A 21338-nucleotide genomic window follows, 5' to 3' on the forward strand; every position below is an offset into this window, starting at 1 on the left:
ACTGCTAAGAATAATAATAGGGGCCACGACAGGATAGGGAAAAGGCTTAAGGGAATATCAATGGAAGAAGGAGATGAAGGTTGAATGTCAGTACAAAAAGACAAAAAAGGGCGACTCTGTTCGGACGGTAACCCGTTTTAGTAGTGCCCCTCCAATCTCCATCAAGTCTTTGTGACTTTGATGTGATTCAATTTGGGAATAAGGACAAGAACACGTGAGGACCTCTTTTCCTTGCCTGTTTCTTTCTTCTGCAAGCGGCGAACATGCAGATGGCATGGAACCCATCTCTCTAAATGGCGGGGCCCCTACAAAGATTGCGAGGAAGAAGTCAATTGGGTTCGAATTCTGCTGACTTTAGTGTACCTTGGTGGTCACTGGTCAGGGTCTGGACTCTGGACCACTCTTCGTGCTGTGCTGCCTCTTTTTTTTATGCTTGGGAAATAGAACCGAATTTCGTCTTTTAAAAGGCTGTACCATGGGATAATTCCCTCCTTTTCTCACTTCTTATCCTTTTGATTGCAGTGATATATATATATGACCAAGATTTCTTCACGTTAACCAACACACCCTACCCTTTTCTCTCTGGAAAATGAAAAGAAATGAACTAGAAGGAAGCAGTTGTTCAAATGACCGGACATCTCCTGTAAAGGGTTTGAACAGTCAAGATTTAATAACCGAAAACAATGCCGTTGATTGACCGAATTTTACATTAGATGCTAAAGGCAAAACAAACGCCATTTCTTGGTTCTTCCTTGTCTACAAACTTTGGTCTTTCTCTAGTGGTTGCTTTTATTTCTCGTCGTTCATCACTCACTGTCTCACTCGATGTAGAAGAAATATAGAAAGAATTAGGTATTGTAGGTAGGGTTGACAATTTTTGAAATGACTCGTAAATCTAACATGAAATTAAAGGGTTAGAGTTGAAGAATCTGACATGTTTAATTAAATAGATCAGGTTAGGGTTGACCAATATAGTCTTATATCTATACTTCGACACGACTTGAACCTGACACGTCCTATAATAACAACTAATTTTTTACATAGCCTGCAAACTTGACACTACATCCCAAAATTAGAGGATTCAAAGACGAAAGAAGTTTGTCTAAATTTGAAATTGAACACAACGAGTAGGCATTATTCCACCATTTCTTCCTCAGGTTTCTTCCCTCTCCTATGTTCCATGACGTCGTTTGCCCTGGACCCTCAATTTTTTTTTTTTTTTTCCTTTTAATTCTAGGGTAACCTGGGCCTACTCGAGCTGATTTGAGGATGCAAACCTCTGAAAGTATGTTCCATATGTATGCTTTGAGCCCACTTCAAATTTTGTATGTATGCCATGGATGGTACTTCCATTGTGAATGAACTCTTTAAGACTTGGATGAAAATGCAAACTACTCATTCACAAAAGAAAAAGGTAATAATTCTAGGATAACCTGAGCCTACTCGGGCTGATTTGAGAATGTAAACTACTCATTCACAAAAGAAAAAGGTAACAATTCTAGGATAACCTGGGCCTACTCGGGCTGATTTGAGGATGCAAACCACTGAAAGTATGTTCCATATGTATGCTTTGAGACCACTTCACATTTTGTATGAATGAACTCTTTAAGACTTGGATGAAAATGCAAACTACTCATTCACAAAACGAAGAGGTAATAATCTTTTTTGGGCATGAGAAAGAGGTACTAAGGGTACAAGAACTACAAAACTTTAGTTACGGTACTGGACAAATTGTATCAGCAGATTTCCGAAATCATATCTCGAAATAAGATTCTAAAACCAATCTAGGATGCCTAACCACCACGTCAAGAAAAGTCTCAAACACAACATGGTAATGAATAACCATTTAATTAGGTGGCAGAAATTCCATAGAACGCAGATCTAATCATACTCTAATTCATCGGGAGTAATCGGCCGCTTAAGGGGGATGACAGACTTTTTCTCAACATCCTGAGATAATGCTTTCCTCATATCTGAAAACAGAAACACATTGATAAAAGAAGATAAGATGGCATATAAGTTTAATAACAAGAAATCATGATCTTTTTATGCTTGGATGTTGAAACTCACCCAGCCCGTCTTCCTCGCCGGAATAATAACGTAGTACCCGTCTATAGATTACATACCCAAGCTGAGGGATAAAAGAGAAAAAAGAAAATCAATATCAGTGAGCATCATCTTGACCCATTGAGGGGGCCATTGAAACAAGAAAGCATCATCCAGTTGGTCCCTAACAAAACATCTCTAATGTGACCTATCAATATCAATCAAGATATCAACCCCAGTAAATCCAACTCCTCCCAGCAAAAAAGAATAAGGGTGGGGCCAGAATTGGAGACAGGAATTTTCTTTTTTTGAGGGAAGCAAAGAATGACATCTTTATAGCACATGGTAGGGATTGGCATAATGATTCTTGATAGAAATGCATAGTGATAGACAGTTATGAAATAACAGTACTAAGTGTCAACAGCAATAAAGGTTTCACATAATACAATAATAAAAGATGGTGATAGTTTAGCACAGCCTAAAACCAAAGGCTATTGTGTTCCCTTCCTTTCTTTTTCCTTTGCTTTTTGGTCCATTTGAAGGTTACAAATTTAGTTCCAACAATAACCTAAAGTATGTGAAAACTGTGTACATAAGCACGTTGTTCAGAAAATCCAGCATAAAATTATCACCACATCGGCTGTCTTATTGTACTGCTCGCAAAAGGTCACCTCCAAATTATTCTAACCTTCCATTAACTTTTTTCTACAAGTAGATCATAATGTAAATGCAAAAAAATAAAAGGAAAGGGAGCAGCATTATATATGCAGTGGCAGAGTCAGGTTTTGTAACTTGGGAGAGGGCCGGACTGATATATAGAAAACTGATGAACAAACAAACAAACAAACAAACGAAAAAGGTCAAGAAAGTGTGACCTAGAACTTTGATGTGTGTAACAAACCGAAGAACTCTTTTTTTTCCTCTTTTATTTTTTCTTGGAGGTTATTATTTTTGCAAATTGTTTAACCCTCACAAACCACACCTTCCAACACCTAAAAGGAAAATGGTAATGCTACATCTAACATCTCACTTTACTGTTTCCTCACAGATCTAAATGAATTAAATAAATCTTTATATCTACAAAAAGCTTGAAACAGCTCCTAGACACGCAAACACCTACACAAATATCTTTTCTTGACATGTCCAAATCAAAATTCCTACTAAAGGTCAATCCCTTTAAATCCTAGTCAATTTTCCTTGAATTGTTCTTCTCAAAAACCAAGAGTTTTCTTTTGAAAGACTTGTATACGAACTTTATAATCCAAAATTGACAGGAACGGGTAGGGTCCCCTCTAGCACCTGCCAAGGGTTGATGTAGAACCAACAATAATCACAAGAATCACACAGTGAAAATAGGGAAAAGAGAGGAGAAAGTTGCTAAAAGGGGAGAAAGAAAGAAGCTAAGGGGAGAGAGACAAAAAGAAATAAGCTAAATGGGGGAGAATGAGTGAAAGAACGCGAATCAATTCCACATCTTTTTTATTTTATCGAAGTCTGCCTCCATTGGAATATAAAACACACCTAAATAGACTAACGGCCAAACCCTAATTTAACAGGCGCTAGGCAAAGCCCATTTATTAAATTACCAAAAATGGCCTTAACTCTTGAAAATTAAGTAAAACATAAACTAAATACTAATAACCCAATTAATTAATAGGACCTAAATAGAACTACATGGTGAGCTCTAAAATTATATAAGACTAAGCTAAAGTAAAATCCGCGTCTTGCCCCTGCATCATTCTCCCCTAGTTAGAGAAAATTCAGCCTTGTTTTTTGAAACATTGAAATGTTGAAAATATATGCTCAATTTTTTTTGGCTCCAAGCCCAACCTCTCAAGTCTTGAAAAGGGTCTCACCAACCTCTTTTCTAATAGGACCAAAATAGGACCTAAATAGAACTACATGGTGAGCTCTAAAATTATATAAGACTAAGCTAAAGTAAAATCCGTGTCTTGCCCCCGCATCATTCTCCCCTAGTTAGAGAAAACTCGGCCTTGTTTTTTGAAACGTGGAAATGTTGAAAATATATGCTCAATAAATTTTGGCTCCAAGCCCAACCTCTCAAGTCTTGAAAAGGGTCTAACCAACCTCTTTTCTATTCAAACAATGTAGCTCAGAGAAACACTGTCAAACAGTGCACTGCTGCACCCATATCCACTCACATAAGAAACTAGTGGCACTTGTGTGGGACAAAGGCCAAAGCGAGCTGCAAAAGGAGCAAGGAGGTGAACGGCGGCGTGGGTCTCTCAGCTACATGAACTCAAAAATGGTGCAAGCTCTCTAGCACTCTGACAAACTTGAAGTTCATGCAAAGGGCAGTAGCTACAAACATGGGGTTGAGCCATGCTTCCCGATAACTAACAGCAGCAGCAACAACACGAAAGGGAGTAGGTTCTCAGCAAGGTTGGCGGCAGCACAGAGATCGGCGGAGGTACTGGCGAGATGGTGCAGCTGCAGTGTGGGCTCATGACAGCGATTGAAGGGGAAGGCCGAGCAGGATTCACCAATCGAGATCTGCCGGTGTCGTGCAAAACCAGAGGCCGAGACGTCCGCTGCGAAGCTTGCATGAGCGGTGGCAACCAGTGGACGGGTAGGCAAGATTGGTTCTGGTGTGGGTTTATCAAAAAGGTCGAGACTTTTGGTTGGGGTTTTGGTGAATGGCGGTAGTGATAAGTTCTTGAAGTGGCAATGGGGATTTTCTGAGGATTTTTTTTTCCTGTTTGGGCTGGGTGATAGATCAGGTTTGTGTGGTGGTTATCGGTTGGGTGTTTAGAGCGACGAGAATAACGTGATGCTGATGTGGGTTGTTTGAGACCGGCGGCAGGCGCCGAGTTTCAATGGACTGTGGTGCTAGGGTTTCAGAGCAGGGGAACGACAAACTATTTCTTGCATTAACGGATGCAGCACACCATAATCAAAGGACCGAAGTTCTCTCATATCAAACTAATGTAGAACCAACAATAATAACAAAAATCACACAACGAAAGTAGGGAAAATGGAGGAGAAAGAGGCTAAAAGGGGGAGAAAGAAAGAAGAAGCTACGGCGAGAGAAAGAGAAAAAGAAAGAAGCTAAATAGGGGAGAAAGAGAGAAAGAACGAGAATCAATTCCACATATATTTTATTTCATCAAAGTCTGCCTCCATTGAAGTACAAAACACACTTAAATAGACTAACAACTAAACCCTAATCTAATTTACTTTGGGAAAAGCCCATTTATTGAATTATCAAAAACACCCTTAACTCTTGAAAATTAAATAAAACATAAACCTCAATACTATTAACCTAACAAAGAAGTCCTATTTCATTTGGTGGTTTCCATCGTCATTGGCAAAGTGATAGAAATGATCCAAAGAGATTCCTATGTACAGGTCTCTGCAAATAGTTATATAACAACTACCAAACAGGTATATAATTTGTTTACTAGAAGGAGATACAGACTTTCGACCCGTAACAACAACAAATATAGGTGGATTTATGGTCTATTAAAAGGGGATGTTATGATCAGCGTTGTGTAAGGTATTGATGTGCTGTTTCTCCTAGTGGTGGCGCGTGCAGGCGCATACTGCCATTTCTCATCACTACTGTTATGGTTCTCTTCGTCCCTTAGCTTTTACTGGACTTGGGTAGTTTCATGGTTATCTGATAGATGTTCTCGACGTTGTTTGAGGTGTTTGCTATTAGTTTAGCGTCTTGGAGTGAGTAGTTGTTGGCTTTTCTGGTGAACCAGTTTGCGTTGTTTTCTTTTTGGTGTGCTGCGATGGGTTTGTTCATATGGTTTTTCGTAGAATCAAAGTCTATCGAGTTTGCATTGGGAGGAGTCGTCCGCCGCCTTACGTGTTTTTGAAAGGAGTAGGGTATTTATGCGCTCTCTTTAAGGGTAAAGCTAGTGTTCTTTGGATGTTATCTGTCATGAAGGAGGTGCGTAAAGCATAGGCAAACAATGAGTTTTTGAAATCTTCCAGAGTAGGCTCTAAAAGTGTTACGTAATGTAATGGGATATAATTCCCTTAAATTAGGGATTCTTGCTTTATGAGGAAGAATCCAAATCCCCCTTAATATCTTTTATTTAATAAGGCAGAATATATAATTTCATGACTGCCCTTGTCCAGAATGCCCTTGTCCATAACCCTAGGAACGTAACACTCCTACCCTTTTCAAATGGACCTTGTCCTCAAGGTCCTAGAAATATGCCGCCAAGAGATGCTGACATGGAGGGTAGCACTGTAAAAATAAAAAAATAAAAAAATTGCATAATATCCCATATTCAATGCCACACGAGCCCTAGTTTATTTTCCCCCAAATTGTGCCTGCCATATTTTCCTCATCCTCAAGCTTCCAGTTCGGGAAACACAGGCTGCCAGCTGCTCCACAACTCTGGCCCCTTCTCTTACGGCTAAAATTTCTTGAAATTTTCCTCCAGCCGCATATCCCGAGTTTGCTGCTCTTCCACCAGAAATTCCGAAAATCCCAGATATTGCCATAATGCTCTTCAAATTTCCCCCAAGCAGCAAATTCTAGTTTCCCTTCTTTGTCAACAGAAAACCAAGAGATCTCAGACGACCCAATCTTCGGTCTTCCTTCGCCAGTCAAGCAAGAAAAATTGCTCCTCCGTCCACCTCTCGCCAAGAAAACTCCATGTTTTGGAAGGGAAGGTCTGGGCTACAGCTATTCACGCCAAAACCGTCGTTCTTCGCCAGATCACCTTCTGTGGAATGGTTGTGGCCGCTGGTGACCGGAAAAATCTTCAGGGGAAGAACCTCGCACCATTGGAACTCCACCCATCCTTCCGACTCCTACTTCTTGTCCCCGGCCAAGGGACGACGCTCTGGGCCACGGCCCAATTTGAGTTTCAGTCTACTACCCAAGCCTCCTTGCCAAACACCAAATTGCCGGCTTCGTGAAACTTCAGATGTTCTCCTGAAGCACCTTCCTCTGCCTCTTCGGTCCTCCTTTGCCCAAGCCCTTGCCTCTCTTCCCACAACCCGACATCTTCATGCCCAAATCCGACACGGCAAGTAACTCTTTTCTGTCAATGAAATTTCCTGGTTGGTACCTTGCCCTTTTCTTTCTTCTGAACCAATCAGTGACGAAGAGATTGAGTTTCAATGATGGTGGTGGTTTTCTTGGTTTGGTTCTTCTGTTTTGTGGCTGACAGGGGGTGGTCTTGAGGCATGGGGGATGCTGGGTTGATGAAATCGTGAAGAGGGTGGCTAGGCTTTGAGGTTCCGAGGGTTGGTACTGTGGGTGATGGAGTGGCTTGTTGATGGGTGAACTTGGTGGTGAGGCTGTATGCGGATTGATGGTGTGGTGGATATTGGGCAATGGTGTGGCTAACAAATGTGGTTTGTGGCGGGTTTGAGGGCTTCCAACGGTGGGGGTGGCTAGGCTTGGAAGTTTTTGGGGTGGTGTTTGTGCCGATGGTGGGGGTTGGTCTTTCTTTTGAGAGGTGATGGGTTCTAGGTCCTTGCATGGTGGTGGGGTTGGATTTTCTTTTGTGGGTTGTGTTTTGGGTAGATTTACTAAGGGTGATGGTGATGGTGATGGTGGGGTTGCTATTGTGGGTTGCTCTTCTACACGGGCGACTTCTGGGCAGGATGGGTCTTCTACACGGGGTGGTAGGGCTGGTGTGTCTTTTGTGGGTTGTCGTTTGGGTGGGTTTTCTAATGGGGAAGATGAGAGTAGTACCTGACGTGCTGCATTTCATCTTTCCATTGCTGGAAATACTGCTTTGTCCACTCGCGAAACTCTGCCCAAAATTCTTTGAATGATCTGACAGACATGGTTAACCTGGCTTGGTCCGTAATCGCAATGCGGCTCTGATATCAAGATGTTACGGTCCTCTGTAACGGGGAGTGAACAATGGTAAATTGGATAGTAGGTGCATGTGAATGGTGTGATAGAAGGGTATTCAAGGTACCCTGGGCCTCCTAATATTAGGATTATTCGAGAAATCCTAAAAAACTCCCAAAGCAACTACTAGAGTTGAATTATAATTTTTCTTCTTCATTTTATTTCATTCTTCAATATCCTATTTATAGGGTTACAAAGCTGGAAATACCGATACGATAAATAAATATTACTAAACCTAATGGGATAATTAATTCACTTATTTCATTCCTAATAGAAAACCTAATATAATGGGATATAATTCCATTAAATTAGGGATTCTTGCTTTATGAGCAAGAATCCAAATCCCTTAATATCTTTTATTTAATAAGGCATAATATATAATTTCATGACTGCCCTTATCCATAACCCTAGGTATGTAACAAAAAGCCTTCATCGTTCAGAGATGTGCGAATAGAAACAACTGTTTTTTGGTCATTAGCGAATATGGCGGAGGGTGGCATGGCTCCATTGTTATCTTTGAGGGCCAAGAGGGAAAGGGTTGGCATGGCTGGGTGTTTGAACTGTGAATTGTCGCAGCTTCCTTCGGCGTTTCAGACGGTAGTGGACGTAGGGGAGGTACGGGTGGGTCTCCTCAGCCACATGTTCGGCAAAGGCTACGGTGTTGCGCGCTCGAGGAGAGCTTTTCATGGGCTTGCGTCGATAAAGATGGAGGCTTGTTTTCCGCAACTAGGAAGCCTGAGCAGGGGCCAGAGACAGTGTAGTGGTTGTACAAAAAGGCATGCTTGGTTGTACAAGTAACCATGTGCCAGTAATGACGAGGCAGCATTTACGGTTCGTACGGCCAGCTGTAAAGGAGGTACGGGTGAGGCCAGTGCTAATTTTTGCACCGATGACAGCTTTCAAAAAGGACGTGTGGCAGAAGGGGAGAAGGCTCATTTTATTTTAGTTGTTGTTGGGATTTGAAATCCTAGCTAGAACGTATGGGAGAGGAGTTGGACCGTTTGATTAAAAAAGTTGGATGTGGGACCGGGTCCCAGGTTGGATGGCCTCTTGCTTGATTCCATTTTTTTTTTTTGGGGGGGGGGGGGGGGGGGGGGGGGGGGGGGGGGAGGGGGAAGGGGAGGATGAGGTCTTTCAAGTAGAGAAAGCCCTTATTAATGGTGACAAAAAAGGCTCCGAGTCATGATGGTAATAGGTGTATAAGATTGTGGCCAAAGTTCTAGCTAATAGGTTGAAAATGGTTGTGGAGAAAATCATTTCTATGCCTCAGAACTATCATCAAGGGTAGGCAAATCCTAGACTCAGTTCTCATCGTCAATAAGTGCATTAATAGTAGGCTTAGATATGAGGTTCCAAGTGTTCTATGCAAGCTGGATCTTGAAAAGGCTTTTGCCCATGTCAATTGGGACTTCCTTTTGTATATGTTGAAAAGATGCGGTTTTGGGGAAAGATGGTGTAAATTGGGCATACTATATTTCCTCTTTGCGCTTTTCAGTCTTGGTAAATGGGACCCCGTCAGGTATCTTTAGTAGTTTCAGCGGCTTGAGACATAGAGATCCATTGTCTCCCCTTCTTTTTGTTATTGTTATGGAGGCGTTAAGTAAAATGATTTCAGCTTTACTGGATGGGGGTTTTCTATCGGGCTTCACAATGGGGTCAAGAAGTGGTGATCCTATCAACATTTCTCACATTTTGTTTATGGATGACACCCTGATTTTGAGCAAGGCAAATCTAGATCATCTTCACAATTTGAGTAGCTTGTTTTTATGCTTTAAAGCAGTTTCTAGTTTGAAGATTAATCTAGCTAAATCAAAGTTAGTCCTGGTTGACAACATAATAAATGTTAAAGGTCTCACTAGTATTTTGGGTTGCATGGTATCTTCCTTACCTATGAAGTACCTAGATCTTCCCTTGGGAGTTTCATTTAAAGCCAAGTCTATTTCGGATGACATCATTGAGAAGGTAGAGCGGTAGTTTGGCTGGATGGAAGAGGCTGCACTTATTAAAGGGTAGGAGTTACTTTGATTAAAAGCACTTTCTCTAATCTACCTACCTATTTCATCCCCCTTTTCCCCCTTCCAGTTGGTGTGGCCAATCGCCTAGAGAAATTACAGCGGGATTTTTTGTGGGGTGGTATGTGTGAAGAGTTCAAATTTTACTTGGTTAGTTGGTCTAAAGTGTGTACTCTGATAGAAGGTTGGGGTTCAGAATTTACTTGTGTTCAACCAGGCTTTTCTAGAGAAGCGATTGTGGTGCTACGTTCATGAGAGTGAGGCCTTGTGGAGGGTTGTTGTAGATTCTAAATATGGCAGTGCTAGGAGTGGGTGGTGTTCTAATAAGTTCATGGGTCATATGAAGTGGGGCTCCGAAAGAATATTACGAAGGGCTAGGGGCAGCTTTTTGGCCACACTAGATTTGAGATGGGGGATGGCTCCAAAATTCTATTCTAGCAAGATGTTTGGTGTGGGGATCAAGTGCTCAAGACATCTTTTCTAGACTTGTTTAGCATTGCCCGTTTTATGGAAGCTACTGTAGCAAACCATTTGGAGCTTTCTACTACCCCCAATAAGTGGAATATTACTTGTGTTCAACCAGGCTCTTTTGGAGAAGCGATTGTGGCACTATATTCATGAGAGGGAGGCTCTATGGAGGGTTGTTGTGGATTCTAAAAATATGGCAGCACTTAGGGTGGGTGGTATTCTTGAGGGCCAAGAGGATTACCTGAAGGAGCATCCATGGAAGCCCTAGAGGAAGAAAAAGAATACCTACATAGCTAGAGCTCTTAGGACGAGCCCAAAGCAAAATGTCGTGGCAGGAACAGGATCGATCAAATTGTCTGCAGGTACATAAGCTGCTTGAATAGAAGTTACGGATCCTGCTTTGGTAGAAGTAATACTTTTTTGTAAAGAACCCATTACGGTACTAAGAGTGGGTTGATAACGCACAACGAAAGGCATTCTATGCAATAAGGCAGATACTTCGGATTCTGTTTGAGGTTCATGGGTCATATGAAGTGGGGCTTTAAAAGAATATTATGAAGGGCTGGGGGGAGCTTTCTAGCCACACTAAATTTGAGATGGGGGATGGCTCCAAAATTCGATTCTAGCATGATGTTTAGTGTGAGGATCAAGCGCTCAAGACATCTTTTCCAGAATTGTTTAGAATTGCCTATTTTATGGAAGCTGTTGTGGCAAATCATTTGGAGCTTTCTACTACCTCCCATCAAGGGAATATTAACTTCCTCGTAGCGGCTCATGATTGGGAGATGAATCTCTTTACCTCTCTACACTTTGTTGTATTCCATTAGAGTGAGACATGGTAGTGATGACGAACTTTGTTGGATTCCTTCCATAGGGTTGTTTGATGTAAGATCTTACTATAATGGTCTTGTTCCCTGTGATAACACTTCTTTCCTTTGGAGCATTTGGCAGAATAAGGCTCCCTTGAGAGTGGTTTTCTTTGCTTGGTCAACAGCCTTAGGAAAAATCCTCACCATGGACAATCTTAAGGAAATGACATACCATTGTGGTTCAATAGTGTTGCATGTGTAAGAAAAATGCGAAGTCAATGAACCATCTTCTACTCCACTGTGAATTTGCAGGTGCTCTTTGGAATACTATCTTCAACAATGTAGGTTGGCTTGAGTTATGCCTAGAAGGGTGGTAAACCTCTTTGCCTATTAGAGTGTGCCAGGGGGTAGGTCCCAACTTGACACAGTATGGTAGATGACTCTGCCTTGTCTCATGTGGTGTATATGGAGGGAAAGAAACGATCGTAGATTTGAGAACCATGAGGACCTTAGTGGAATCAAAGGTTTTATTCTTTAAGACTCTTCCTTTGGGCCGCTGCCTCGGATTTTAATTTTTTGAACTTTCATGTATTCTTAAAGTAAGAAAAGTTTTATTAAAAAGCGTAAGGCTCCCCTAAGTATACCGGTAGTATACAAAGAAGCAACCAAAAGCTAGCCAAAAGAAGAGCCCAAACAAACCCAAAAAAACCTCAAAGGAGCCCAAACAAACCCTACAAACCGAACAACCCAAGACCAAAAAACCCATCAAAGAGAACACAAATCTACATCATGGGATCCTTTCCTTTTCGACGTCTTGGAGGAAGCGCTCACATCTCCATAGTTAACGGAGCTTTTCAAATTGAAAAGCTCCCTCTTGCCTTTGATCTTTTTGCGAGCTACCAATTGATCTCGATAAAAATCCTCTGTAATAGCATCGAGAATAGCCAACGACTCCACCTCAAGACCATCATCCATCTCCCAATCCAAAGGCACCCCATCCCAAAACTCTTCATCTTGCTCCCACACCACAACATCCCCAGAAGGATTGAACCCAACAGGCCACTGTTGAGACTGGGTAATGCCATTGTCCCTCACAACACCAACTTCCTTGTCCTCCGAAGTCGAAGACAGGGCCAACTCAAAGGACAAGGAGAGAGAGGTGGAAAGGGCTAACACAGTCGGTCTCAGGTTGAGAAATCCTTTCCGAAGAAAGCCCTTCTTCCCATTGTTCTCTTCCTTCTTCTCATTGCTCGTCGTATCTACAGAAGACTTCAAAGGGGGCACTGTAGAATCTTCCTTATAATAGGCTCTGCAACCGAAGCCTTATTACATAAGCCGCAAGACTTCTTTGAAGCTTCCATGGAATCTGCAAGTAGCCCATCGTTCCACTTCACTTGACCTTCCTTGAGATCCCTAGCCTTTCGGTAGTAACGCTAGAAGGGCTTAGAAGGCTGCAACACAGGGAGAGAAGAGCGAATTTTCTCACCCATCTCTTCTCCACTTTTATCTACTCTTCTTCTCTCTTGTATACTCCTTGCGTACTTGGGTTGAACCTTTACGCCTTTTAATAAATTTTGCAATTACTTAAAAAAAAAAAATTAAAAAAGAAAAAAAAACAAATAGAATAGACTCTGTAGTATGCTGGTTACCATAGAATAGAAGAATGTGGTCATTTTTTATTGGGATTCTAAAATTGTATCTAGTCCACATGGAGATGGTCATCAGAAAGCTATTGTCAAGAATAGAAATAATCAACTTCCCAAAAAATATGTGCTTTGCGGGCGATTGTAGGTATCCAAGGTTTACTATGCAAGGGTGAGTCCAAAGGGCCCTACTTTTTTTTTATAAGTAAGAGAGGTTTTATTAAAAAACGCAAAGCGCAATTAAGTACACAGGGGGTATACAAGAAAGGCAATTAAGAAGAAGAAGAAAACAATACAAGGAAATCGTTATAGCTAATCACTAGAGGTGCGAGATACGCAGCCGTCCAAGAGTACAAAGAATGAAGAAAAAAGGAAATGAGCTCCTCTATGGTTCTTTCTTTGTCCTCAAACTGTCTATCGTTGCGTTCCTTCCACAAGCACCACATAAGGCAACAAGGAACCATTTTCCACACGACCGCACTCCGAGAGCATCCACCCGTCCACCAGCAGGCGAATAAGTCTATCACCCGAAGAGGCATCACCCAAGACAGACTGAAGCGACTAAGGATGGCATACCAAAGAGCGCGTGCAACCTCGCAATGAAGAAGAAGGTGATCCACAGTCTCCCCGTTCATTTTGCACATGCAACATCTATCAATCACAATGACATGCTTCTTTCTGAGATTGTCCAAGGTAAGGATTTTCCCTAGCGCTGCCGTCCAAGCGAAGAAGGCCACTTTCAAAGGAGCCTTGGTCCGCCAAATGCTTCTCCAGGGAAAAAAGATAGCATCTTTGCAAGCAAGAGCCTTATAGAAAGAACTAACATCAAAAGACCCTTTGTGAGAAAGAGACCACCAGAGCCGGTCTCCCCCATCATCAACAACTCTGGAGGAGTACAGTAAAGAGAAGAAGGAAGCCATGACGTCCACCTCCCAGTCGTGGACCGCTCGAAAAAATCTGACGTCCCACTGATAGTACCCGCTAACCACTACCAAAGGGCCCTACTAGTTTAATGGTATTCCTCTGGGGAAAAAAATTAACATTCCCATGTCTTCATGGTAATGCATAAGAAATATTTCTTTTATTGATAAGTAATGCAAAAGAAATATGTAAACCCCCACCCAAAAAAAAAAAGAAGAGAAAAATGTAAGCACAAAATCATGAAAGCGCAATATCATTCGCTCAAAAAGTGAAATAGGTGCAAAACATGTTAGAGCAACTTAATAGCTACAGTTCCTCAAAAAAAAAAAAAAAAGAACTTAATAGCCACAGACTGTGGCTATTTCCTAAAGAAATTACTATCAGATCAATATTCACGCTAACAATTGTAAATGTTTATTGCCAATGAAGATCATCTGAATATAATGTCCTAAACACGGAAAGGATAAGCGATATGAACATCCCTCAAAATGCAATATTTTGCTAGAGCAAGGCCGGATTTCTAAAATTAAATGACTTAAATAAAACTCAATCAGAAATTGAATCCAGAAGTTTAGGAACTTTTCTTGCATACAAAAGCATTGGAGGTGACAACAAAGACAGATCCAAACTTCATACAGTTGACAAGAACGCAAAATTTTCAATTAAGAAAAAAAAGTTCCTAATACCGTAAGAAGTTAGAAACTTAGAACAACATTCCTGAATTTTATATTCGGATAATATTCAAAGCAACAAATGTCTGTGTTGAAAAGAAAAGTTATAGAAATATCACCTTTTCATACATCTTTATTGCTGGTGTGTTTGATGCTCTTACAAAAAGATCCACAAAGTAAGCCTTGTCACTGCCAGAACAAAGTTCTTATTAGTATATACAAAGATGGGGTGGGGCCGAGTCCCCAAACGCCTAAAACATCTACAAGACCTAGTAAGGCTGCAAAATTACTCACCATCTTAGAAGTGATTCAACAAATAAAGAAACAAGCCAATGAGAGTTTCTACACACATCTAACACAAAATTCTACAAAGATGGCCTCGATCCAAGCAGTTCGACTTAATAACAGCATATACAGGATCACATCTCAAAAGTTGCTTAAAAATCTCTGTGCTATGTCATGACATCAATCAAAATGAAATGAAAATTTATAATTGCAAGTACAAGCACAGAAGAAAGATTTTGCACCTGAAAAGGCTAATAATTTCATCAAGTAATCACCCTAAACATGTGCTGGTTACAAAATTGCAACGAACCCCCCTCCCCCCCCCCCCCCCCCCCCCCCCCCCAAAAAAAAGAAAAAATTGATCACTATTTTTTTTTTTCCATCTTTTCGGGGTAGAGTGGGTCATTCCAATCAGGTGGTGGAGTTATTGGTCAGTTGGAGTGGCCAGTTAAGTAATCACCTTAAACATGTGCTGGTTACAAAATTGTAGTTCAAATCCCCCCCCCCCCACCTTCTTTCTCTCTCCTCTTCTCTACTTCCCTAGACTAAGCTGGGAAAAATTGATCAATATTTTTTAAGATCACTTTTTTTTTTTCGGTAATTCCAATCAGGTGGTGGAGTATTGGCTAGTTGGAGTGGCCAGTTTGGTAGTCTTGGTAACTCAGAAGCTTGGAGGATGCTCCCCATAGCGTGATGCGGTGCATTTGAAAATAACATAATTCCCGAAATTTTGAAGACCATGAGAGAACAGTTGTAACTTTCAAAGATATTTTACTCAAAACTCTCTATGGGTGGATGGAGGGAAAGAAATAATAGGAGCTTTGAGGATTTGGAAAGTACCTTGGAAGCGATCCTATCCTCGTTCTATCTTACTTTGTACTTTTGGACCACGGCTTATGTCCACCCTTTGTCTTTTACTTTTGCTGAATTTCTCGCTCGCTTTTCTCTTTCTAATTAGGTGTTTCCTTGTATACTCCCAGTGTGCCAATGGGCGCCTTACGTTTTTTTAATAAGATTGGCTTCTTACTTATAAAAAAAACAATTCTCGTTTTGCTAACTTTGTAGAGTTTATGGATATGTGTTCCTTTCTCTCTCCCTAAGTGGGTATTTTTCTTGTATACTCTCTGTATACTTGGGTTGCACCCCTTTGCGCTTTAATAAGATTGATTTACTTATAAATATATATATATGTGTGTGTGTGTGTGTACCCCTTTGCGCTTTAATAAGATTGATTTACTTATAAATGTGTGTGTGTGTGTGTGTGTGTGTGTGTAAAACGCCCCATATGTGTATTAGAAATGTTCATGACTACACAAGATCTGTGTGGGGAAAACGCCCCATATGTGTATTAGAAATGTTCATGACTACACAAGATCTGCATGTTCAACCCAGTGTCATGGGGAAAACGCCCCATATGTGTATTAGAAATGTTCATGACTACACAAGATCTGCATGTTCAACCCACCCCAGGTTGAGCGATAGCAACTTAAATTAGTACCTTGCACCTAAAAACCCACAGGCTTTTCACCTAAAAACCCACAGGCTTTTCAATCTAATGTTTGTACTGGATGCTTTAGTAGTTTATTTCAAGAAAAAAAGCTCAAAAGGTCCAAAATAACACAAGATAAATCAAAATTCTAGCTTACTATTACATAGTAACACTGAAAATTTCATCACCTCCCTTTGCAATTAAACTAAGAGCATGTTTGAGATTGCGTTGAGAAATAGAGTTTTTGCCTATAGTAAAAGCCTGAAAGAACTTTTTAGAAAAAAGCCTCATTTTTAAGCTTCCCTCAAAACCTTGTAAATTAAGATGCAAGTGGTGGTTGTGGCTTCACAATGTATAATTCATAAGATAATATGGTTTAGATCGATATTATTAACATGAAAAAAAAAAAAAAATAGTTATTGCCAAGTTAAAGGGAATAACCATGGAAGGAAGATCGCATCAAAACAGAAATCTCATATTCAAAGCTAAACCCAGAACTGATTCTAATAAGACTAAGTCATATTATAAATGTTCGATATCTAATTTTTTATGATCATAAGAAAATAGCACATGAAAAGTGAAAATTCTGGATGGACATTAGAAATCTAAACAAACTGATATGTTCAATTGAGAAAGATACAGTAAAGACAGTTTGGAACGTTCTTACATCTTGTCACTGATCTCTTCTAGCAGGTTCATCAATTTCTTGGCTAATTGCTGCCTTCGATATTCCGGAGCAACAGTTACGGCAGTTACATGACCATGCCAAGACTCACCTTGCCCTTCAACTTTTCCCATAACTGCATGATAGGCCGGTCATCAATGTATAGAACAGAACATGCTTGATTTTACAGTATATTAAGGTTGGAAATGGATTTGAACACAAAAACCAGCAAGAACAGTGTCAACTGGTAAGCCATCCATATCATATTCTTATACAAGCTAAATCAGTTAAGCCTTGAAATCCAAATCATAATTTTTAAAAATTTATATTTTTGCAACCAATTTGGAGAATTTGTCAGTGCTAAAATAGACACTGAATGTGCTTAGGCTCCATTCATTTTCATGTAAAACGGTTTCTATAAAACGTTTTCCGCATTTTTGGGTTTTGACTAGGGTAGAAAAGCTTGGTCAACCGAAAACATTTTTCAGTCATCCATAAAACAAAGCCAAAAATCAGTAAAATGGTTTACATTTTGCAAAACGTAAACTATTTTCCATAACCTGCCAATGCCCTCCCAAACCCACCCAGCCCCAATCTCCCCATACGAGACTATCTCTCTCTCTCTCCTCGTTATGAGCCAATGGAACCTGCCATCCTTTCCGTTGTGTGAGGGCAAAATGTGATGGTTTTTTGGCAGTATGAGGGCCATGTGGGATCTAGACAATCCCGTTCAGGAGCACAAAGAGCCATTTTGGTTCAAGCCATGGCTTCCTCGTTCAGGTCTTGGCTCAAAGAGATTGTGAAGAAGGCACGCCAAGACCCTCGTTGTTGTTTACTCCAAAGCTTTTCGCTGTAGGTTCAAAACATTTCTATTCGTGTGTTTAATTCTGCAGCATTGATGCTAGTTCTTGTGTTTTCAATTGTGGGTTTAGTTTGGTTTTTGCAAAATTTCGAATGTGTTTTGTTGGAATTGTTGAAGGTACTCCTCTGAGTCACTCAAAAGGCTTGGGGTGCAGCCATTGGTCATTGAAGTAGATGAACTGGGTGATATTATTTCTCTTTTCAAAATGTGTGTGTGAATTGTAAATGGATATGCTTATTAATGGTTTGGATTGGTACTGACCTTGTGGATGCTTCCTTCCCATCTATGAATTGTATTTTAGCTTACTATCGAATTGATAATTGATGACATTGATGCAAGGTTTAAAATCTAATATTGTCGTTTTCTCTACGAGCTGCTGTGATCTATACTTTTTGTGGGTATGGTATAAACACGGGAATAGGTCATTAAGATTAGAATTTGTTGTTATTGTAGAAGTGGGTATGGCTATTGATTATAAGGTTGTCAACTGCCAAATCGAATTTTGTTTTGAAGGTCATGTGGGTTGATGCATATTGTGGTTTTGTGTTTCTGGCTTGATGTTTGAATGATTTATGGCTGCAGGACACTCAGTAAACAATGACATCCTCATCTTAGGAGTCAGTAAAGTAGGTATTGATTCAAGAAAACACAATTTAAAGGTGAAAAATGCGATGATTTACTTCTGAGGATGAATTGGGGCATGAGGTTCTTCTCATCAGGACATACTGATGCACTTCATGAAAAGAAGTATATGGAATGCCCTCTTGTCTCTTGAATGAAATTTAGACTTTGAATGGAAGGGAAACATTACCCACATAATTGGAAAGAAACTCATTGAGCTACTAGTTGCACATAATAGTATCTTTAAAACAACGTACGACTCTGTTTGTTAAAGTGTTTTGGGAGTTTTTATTTTTTATTTTTTATTTTTAAATAGTCTTATGATTCTCATTGCTTCTTTTCCTATGAAATACCAAGGTCTTCCTCTAGGTGCCCCCCTTCAAATTGAGGGCTATTTGGGATGGGGTAATCGAGAGAATGGGAAAAAGGTTGGCTAGCTGGCAAAAGATCTACTTGTCAAAGGGAGGGCGTCTTACACTCATCAAGAGCACGTTATCCAGTCTTCCTACATACTTTCTTTCCCTCTTCCCGTTACCAGCAGGTATAGCTAGGCAATTGGAGCGCCTTCAGAGAGACTTTCTTTGGGATGGTCCAGGCAGGAATCCTAAAATACATCTGATTAATTGGAAGACAGTTAGCTACCCTGTTTCCAGCGGGAGGTTGGGCATTAAAAAGTTAATGGTATTCAACAAGGCTCTTCTAGGTAAATGGCTTTGGAGATTTGGGCGTAAGGAGCATTCCTTATTTTGAGATAGGTGATTGAATCGAAGTATGGGCTCAAGAGAGGAGGTTGGTGCTCAGAGGAAGCTCGAGGTCCTTATAGGGTGAGCCTTCGGAGGAATATCAGAAATGGTTCGGGTTCTTTTTCCAATTTCCTATCCTACAACTCTACAAGGTTGGTGATAGTTCTCACATTAGTTTTTGGCATGATGTATGGTGTGGAATAGAGCCACTTAAGCATTCTATTTCCGAACTCTATTCCATTGCTCGAAACAAGGAGGCCTCTGTGGCCAATTATTTAGACCTATAAAGTTCCTTTATCCATTGGAATCCTAGTTTTATTAGGGAGGAGGTTGATTGGGAACTGGAATCTTTTGACTTGTTCTTTAGTCTCTTATATTCCTCAAAGACGCATCCGGGGGGAAGTGGACAACTTGTTGTGGACTCCCTATAGCAGCTAGAAATTTACAGTAAAGAGTTATTATACTCTGTAACAGTCAGGTGAGCACAGTTCTTTTCCTTGGGGAAGTGTTTGGAAGGTCAAGGCGCCTCCTCGCATTGCCTTCTTCTTGTGGACCACAGCACTTGATAGAACTCTCAAGGTGGATACTCTTAGAAAGAGGGGCTTCTCTTTAGCTAATTGGTGTTGTCTGTATAAAAAGAATGAGGAAAAGATTAATCACCTTCTCATCCACTGTGAGTATACTTAGGCCCTCTGGCAATTGATCCTTAATCTTTTTGGAGTCTCGTGGGTTATGCCTAACAACATCCAAGAACTTCTTCATTGCTGGAAAGTACAAGGAAGGGGTCATCCCAAAAAGGCAATCTGAAAAGTTATTCCTGCCCTCTTAATGTGAAGCATTTAGAGAGAAATGAATCGCCATATTTTCAAGGATAGTGAGACTAACGTGCTCTTTCTAAAATCTTTCTTTTTGAGATCTCTCTTGGGTTGGGTTCTTGTTAATGTTCCTAACTTTGTCTATACATATTTGGTTGATTTGATTAGCTTTTTACATTGTAACAGCTTATAGGGTTGAGTCCATATTGTATACTCTTCGTGTACGTGGGTTTAACTCTCTTTTTTTCTCAATTCATCAAAATAAATAAAGGTAAACACTTTTTTGTGTTTTTAGGAGTGTTTTGTGTTTGGGTTATTTGTTAAAATTTGTATTTCCTTATGTTACGTTAAAACATTCTTTCAAACAAAAAACACCCCTCAAAACACATTAACAAACATATATGCGAAAGTACTTCAAGGCCTTGTATATGATATCAGATATGCTATATTTTGACATCTTGCTTTAAGCAGAATAAGTCGCTATAATTAAAAACCATAAGGTGACAATTGTAAGTGGCACAACAACCAAATGAAAATTTGCAGAAAATCAAATAAAATAATCTTTCTTCTTATTTGATCCTTCTGGTTCTTTTGATATCTTTTTTCTGTCTCTCACCACTCATAATGTAGTTGGCTTTTCCACCCCCACCAAATCGTTTACAACCAGTATAATTGCATACTAGCCTTAATGTACAAACCATCAACCACTACAATTTTAAATCCTAATTTTTTCAGTTCTTTACAACAGAAACGTAATTTCTGTGAGTAAAATACCAATATGAGTGAGGCATTGAACACAAGCCAGTAAAATTTTCAGAGAAATAATGAGAGAAAATTAAAAGGGTAAAGCAAAAAGAAATTAAATGGGAAAGCAGAAGGGGAAGAGCTCACTGTAACCCATGACTCGGCTTCCGGGGCCTTCGGCGACATGGAAATAGTCAGGCCATCTTGCTAAATAGGTCATGTAGAAGGACATGTTGAACTGTAACATACAGACTCACAATTATACCTCACCAATTTGCCAAAAAATTAAAAGAAATGAACAAAAATCTTAAAGAAACAAGCTTACGGTTTCAGTTAGGTGGTCTAGATTTACAGAAGCGAATTGGAGAAGATCGTTGCAGCAAAACCTGCGTATCGTCGTCATCTCTCTCTCTCTCTCTCTCTCTCGGTTTCGACTCTCGAGACGGAGCTGAAAACAAAATAACGATTAGGCTGGCAAGGGAGTACAGCAAATTTACGGTCTAGCCTCGTACTTTAACATTTACGAAGGCGGTTTTTTTTTTTTTTTTTTTTTTCTCTTTCATATTTGAGGGATAAAAGAAATCTTTATCAAACCCGAAATGAGCATGTTCGGTAAGCGAGTGTAAAATAGAATATAGATTTGGATAGCAGTAAGAAGTGATTGATGAGATATAAAATTGATGAATGTTTTATG

At 40.2% G+C, this 21338-nt stretch overlaps 1 protein-coding gene across 1 annotated transcript; it reads right to left on the bottom strand.

Annotated features, from left to right (window-relative positions):
* Window positions 1-1612: 1612 nt before the first annotated feature.
* LOC133851753 (N-terminal acetyltransferase B complex catalytic subunit NAA20) lies at window positions 1613-21150 on the bottom strand. The gene is made up of 6 exons (XM_062288320.1): window positions 20970-21150; window positions 20792-20882; window positions 16863-16995; window positions 14541-14610; window positions 2071-2131; window positions 1613-1973 (listed from the first exon to the last, which is right to left on the bottom strand). The coding sequence occupies exons 1-6, from the start codon at window positions 21045-21047 to the stop codon at window positions 1882-1884; spliced, it is 525 nt and encodes a 174-aa protein (XP_062144304.1). The 5' UTR covers window positions 21048-21150; the 3' UTR covers window positions 1613-1881.
* Between the last annotated feature and the right edge of the window lie 188 nt (window positions 21151-21338).

The sequence above is a fragment of the Alnus glutinosa genome, chromosome 12, assembly GCF_958979055.1.
Source record: "Alnus glutinosa chromosome 12, dhAlnGlut1.1, whole genome shotgun sequence".
NCBI lineage: Eukaryota > Viridiplantae > Streptophyta > Magnoliopsida > Fagales > Betulaceae > Alnus > Alnus glutinosa.